Genomic DNA, 4,640 nt, shown 5'->3' with positions numbered 1-4,640 from the left:
AAGCAAATCAGCTTTGTTCAGATATGGGATTTGAGAGGGTTTGCCAAAAGCACTGTTGTGTGCCAAGTGTACATCCGTATGTTAAGATACTTAGAAATTAGCAGAGCACATGATGTTTTCTCTTCATCATTATCATAAACAATCACCATAGTTTAGGCCTCTCCAGATCGCTTCAGCTTTCTCTGTCGCACACGCACAGATGTTCCAGAAAGTACAACAAACATGGCTAATTTTCACAGTTATTCCTGGCTGAGAGCTTTAAGACCATCTAGCCAGAACAGATGTTGAGCTGGGATATTTTTTCTAGTTTAATTTTCTAAGTATGTTGTGGCATGTAATCTGTGCTTTGCTTTGAAAGGCTGATATTATTAGTCGATGTCATTTGCATAAAACAAAGACAATACACAGTAAGGTTATTTTAAGTTTCAAATTGCAAATATGTTTCTAGCCAGTGTTAGCATCTGTTTTATTGACAGACTCAAATAAATGTTTATTTTTAAGTGTCAAATGTTTTTTTATGTTAGTTGATTGGTTTGTAACTTTGCAGAAGAGCCAGTAATGCCATTGTCAGAGATAAGAAAGCACTCCATCTATCCCAAATCGCACCAGGCCAGGGTGTTTAGCCACCTTGTTTGTATGCTTGTTTGCGTGTTTACAACTACAGGGATTTATATAACTGTTCTTTGGTATGCCCTAAAATCAGGACATTTAATTTTGTTTTGCATTAATGGACATTTCCTACAATAGGCAGGATTATCTTCCCTAAACCTGCACATAAAATGGACCCATCATCTATAATTGTTATGTTGTTACAGACAGTTGGCACAAAAAGATTATTGGGATCAGCAGTGATTGATAATATTATAATAGATTTAATTCCCAGGTTCTGAGCAAGTCTCAGGCTGAAGTGTTTTTAATCCATGTTTTCAAGCCCGTCTCCTCTGATAGTGTGTTTTTCTATCTCTGTTTAAACCCCTAACAAAACAATTACTTTCCTACTGTCATTTTATTGAGATTACAGTTAAACAATAATGAAACAAATAAAATTTGTATATGTCCATTACCAAATGACATACATTTGTATGTATGTTTGTATTTTTTCCTGTAAATTACATGTGTCCACTTTTTTCAAACTTAACATTCTGTATCATTTTTTCTAATGATGATCATGGCAGATTTCAATATTTATAATTAACTAAAGATGCTATGTTTATAAACTTAACCCTTTACATTTAACAACTGAATATTGGATGTCTGACTAAGTGCTTTTAAACCTTGCTATTTGTTGTCCTGGTTATTTTGGCTTGAATGCCCCTTAACATGTCTGATGGTATGAACAGTATGGGTGAGTAACATCTTTGCTGCATGGAAGCTACCTGTATACATCTCTCAGTGTAAATACCCTTGATGGCATACCCTTGATGAAGTACGGTCTCAATGATAAAATTATCTTAAAGTGTAGTTTGCACTTTGCTCTTTGACCAGAGATGTGGCAGGCCTATTATAGCAATATTGGGACAAATGAAGGAAACGTTACTCAAACGCATAAAATATTTATTTTTAACATGAAGTGTATTCGATTATGCTGGCATGATATTGTTCTGTTGATGATGTTGATCATTGGAAAACATTCATCACCAGAGTATGGTAAAGTGCTAGAATCTGTCATACCTCTCCTACAGACAGAATGGCAGATATTTCTGTTCCACATGACAATGGAGATGTATTTAGACATTCTCAATGGTAGTAAACAAGTGTTCACCAGTGACCGTGAATTTTTTACCAAAAATAAAAAGAAAGAAAATATTTAATGACGAGTGGTAAGGGTGGAATAGGGAAACTGATTTTAAATTAATTGTATGGCCATTAAGCCAACATTATTTTTTTTACACTTTTTACATAAATCCTTTTTACACCTTAAAATAATTCAATAATACAGTATTTAAATAATTAAAACAACAACAACAAAACGTATAATGACAACACAAGTAGACTGAAAGACAAAACCAGTGTTTGATATAGTCCATTTTGTCTCAGTGTGCTCATCGAAACTGTCCATTCACAATGTGCATTATTAACTCTCGTTTTCAGATTCACTGCTGGGTTCTGTGTGAGATGGTGAGCTTTTCAAAGTGCATTTGCTCTCTTGTTTCGAAGTGCTGGACAAATCTATCGCCATGTCTTCAGAGTCGTCTGCGCCATTGCCTCCTGTCGACCACGTGGCGTCGCTGTCTTTCTCTTTGTGTTCCTCTGAATACGAATCGGAATGTGTCGAGTCAGGTGTGCCGGGGGCTTTTTTCGTGATTTCCAAAGTTTTTTTGTGCATACCTGAGAAAAAGGATAGACATGAATAAACTGATCTTAAGCCTATGCTACCATATCCACATCTATATTTATTTGTTCACAGAACTGTGGTTTAATTTCTATTTTGAACGCTCTAGTTAAACAACATAACGGACAAGACCAGACAAACATTTCACAAGACACCTCAGCTATGTATTCAAGAGATCGAATACATATTTGAGTCTTCGAGTATTTAATAAGAAAACCACCTGCTGGCTCACCTAGCAGCCAGGGAGCGCACGAGCCCATCATCCCATTCTTGGCGGAGTTTATGATGGATTCTGGAAGGGGGATAGAGTGACGGACCATGGCACCATAAAGCCCGTATTCAGCCATGACGCTGCTGCGACCCCAGCACTTCTCCCTTTTCCTCCACTTGGCGCGGCGGTTTTGGAACCACACCTGTCCAAATGCAAACCTGATGGTTAGCTATCTGACAGAGAGATGTGAGAGAAAAAGAGGTGGGGGAAATAATAATTTTGTTGTTTATGTGTCCTACCTGTATTCTGTCCTCTGGCAGTTCTGTCTTCATAGCCAGCATTTCTCGTGCGTAAACATCTGGATAGTGCGCTTCCTGGAAGGCTTTCTCTAGCTCCTCAAGATGATGTGAAGTGAACACTGTTCTGAAAAATCGAAATGAGACAAACAGTTTATAAATAACCAACGAACAGTTGAAATAACCCCAAATTCTTACAAAATTAAACATTTGATTTACACATGACTGGCGATACCTGTGCCTTCTTTTTTTCCTCTTTTGGGAATTCCCTGAGTTTTTCCCATCATTGCGATCCCCAGAAAGGCATTCGTCATCTGTAATGAAATGTGATTTTCTGTTAATATAAAAGTACTAATTGACAGATGGAAAATGTGATAAGACACAGAATGTCTAAAGGCATTCAGACAAATTCATCAAATTAAGGTCAAATTTTGCAGACATTTATATATACAAATAACAAAAAAAATACTTTTTATCGTGTAAATAACATTTATACAGTTTATATAAATATTAATTTAGTGGCGTTATTGCGTCAATTACTATAAGAAACTTTCATTAATACAAAATCATAATTGTTTTCATTCCAAATTAGGAAACGAAACGCAGGAAGCATTTCAGTGCCAGCACCCGTGAACAGCTCTTAAACTCGGTCAACAGTCCCATTCAAATATAGCCTATAGAAAGTTAAATGATATTTACCAGAATATGCGTCCCGCTGTTGCTCCAAATTCTGCATAAAGTGGCTCTCTGTCCTCGAATGCAGAAGCGGGATATGGCTCGGGAGAAAACACGGTGCCCCGGGAGGTTGCTGTGCCGCTAAACTGCACAGAAAACCTAACCCGAGTGGCAATGAGCCTCCAGAGAAAGAAAACCCTCCAACTCCCGCGCTCTGCGCTTCTCCATTGGCACCTGCTCCGGGAGCGGACTGATGGGGCTGAAGTTCCGACTCCAGACCGAGTAGATCTGTGATGGCAAACCCTTTGGACCTAAATCCAGATCCGTTAAGACGTGATTTGTCGATTCCGAATGAAGGATAAAGTTTTAGTTTAGGTTTTTCATCTGTTGCCTCGTCTCTTCCCGTCATGATGGCTGTTTGTTTAAAGTCACTCTCTCTTTGCTGAGGTCAGACTGGTGGGGCGGTTAAGTGCTCTGGCGGGACAATTTATCTCTCTGTCCAATCCAGCGGATCACTGCGTCGTCCAATCAGATTTAACTGTAGATGTCTACCATGAGAGGCGTTTCCCTTTTTCAATCACAAAGGATTAATTGCCACCAATTTTCCTTTTAATCCGATAAGGATTTTCCTCTTCTATCTGAATTGGTCCGTAGTTTTTTTCCCTATATATGGAAGATTTCACCCATATAACAGTCCTCAGACTCGGTTATTCAAATGTCAACGAGAATTCCTCTGGAAGCATAAAATACAAATGTTTTTTTTACATTTTCCTGTCTAGATTTCATGTAGCCTATGCGCCAGCGACGCAAGGTCATTGGTTCGACTCATATACAAATTAATAAAATGTAGCCTATTTATCGATTGCACTAAAGTCACTTTAGATAAAAGTGTCTGCCAAATGCGTAATAGCTATAAATACATATAATACAGCCTGTACGATTTAGTGCGTAACTGTGCAAAACGGGAAATCTGAACAAGAGCTATAACTGATTATATTATTTACTAATCTAATTAATTCAATTTCTAAAATATATCTAGACGGAATTAAATGCATTTCTTCAAGAACAAAATTCTAAAATCGTGAAAATGTTCTTAAAACGCAAATTGCAGGAACAATATTTTTTC

At 37.5% G+C, this 4,640-nt stretch overlaps 1 protein-coding gene across 2 annotated transcripts; it reads right to left on the bottom strand.

Moving 5' to 3' along the window:
- Window positions 1-1,580: 1,580 nt before the first annotated feature.
- Window positions 1,581-3,953, bottom strand: vsx1 (visual system homeobox 1 homolog, chx10-like). 2 transcript variants are annotated; one of them, XM_057344488.1, is made up of 5 exons: window positions 3,539-3,953; window positions 3,075-3,153; window positions 2,843-2,966; window positions 2,553-2,745; window positions 1,581-2,328 (listed from the first exon to the last, which is right to left on the bottom strand). In XM_057344488.1, exons 1-5 carry the CDS (start codon window positions 3,921-3,923, stop codon window positions 2,075-2,077), a joined length of 1,035 nt encoding a protein of 344 aa, XP_057200471.1. In that variant the 5' UTR covers window positions 3,924-3,953; the 3' UTR covers window positions 1,581-2,074. The 2 variants fall into 2 exon arrangements, with proteins under 2 accessions (XP_057200471.1, XP_057200472.1); XM_057344489.1 differs by having other exon boundaries at window positions 2,565-2,745.
- Window positions 3,954-4,640: the final 687 nt, after the last annotated feature.

This window comes from Triplophysa rosa, linkage group LG10, assembly GCF_024868665.1.
Source record: "Triplophysa rosa linkage group LG10, Trosa_1v2, whole genome shotgun sequence".
Classification (NCBI taxonomy): domain Eukaryota; kingdom Metazoa; phylum Chordata; class Actinopteri; order Cypriniformes; family Nemacheilidae; genus Triplophysa; species Triplophysa rosa.
Note: the sequence above shows the minus strand (reverse complement) of the source record. Positions and strands in the feature narration are given on the sequence as shown.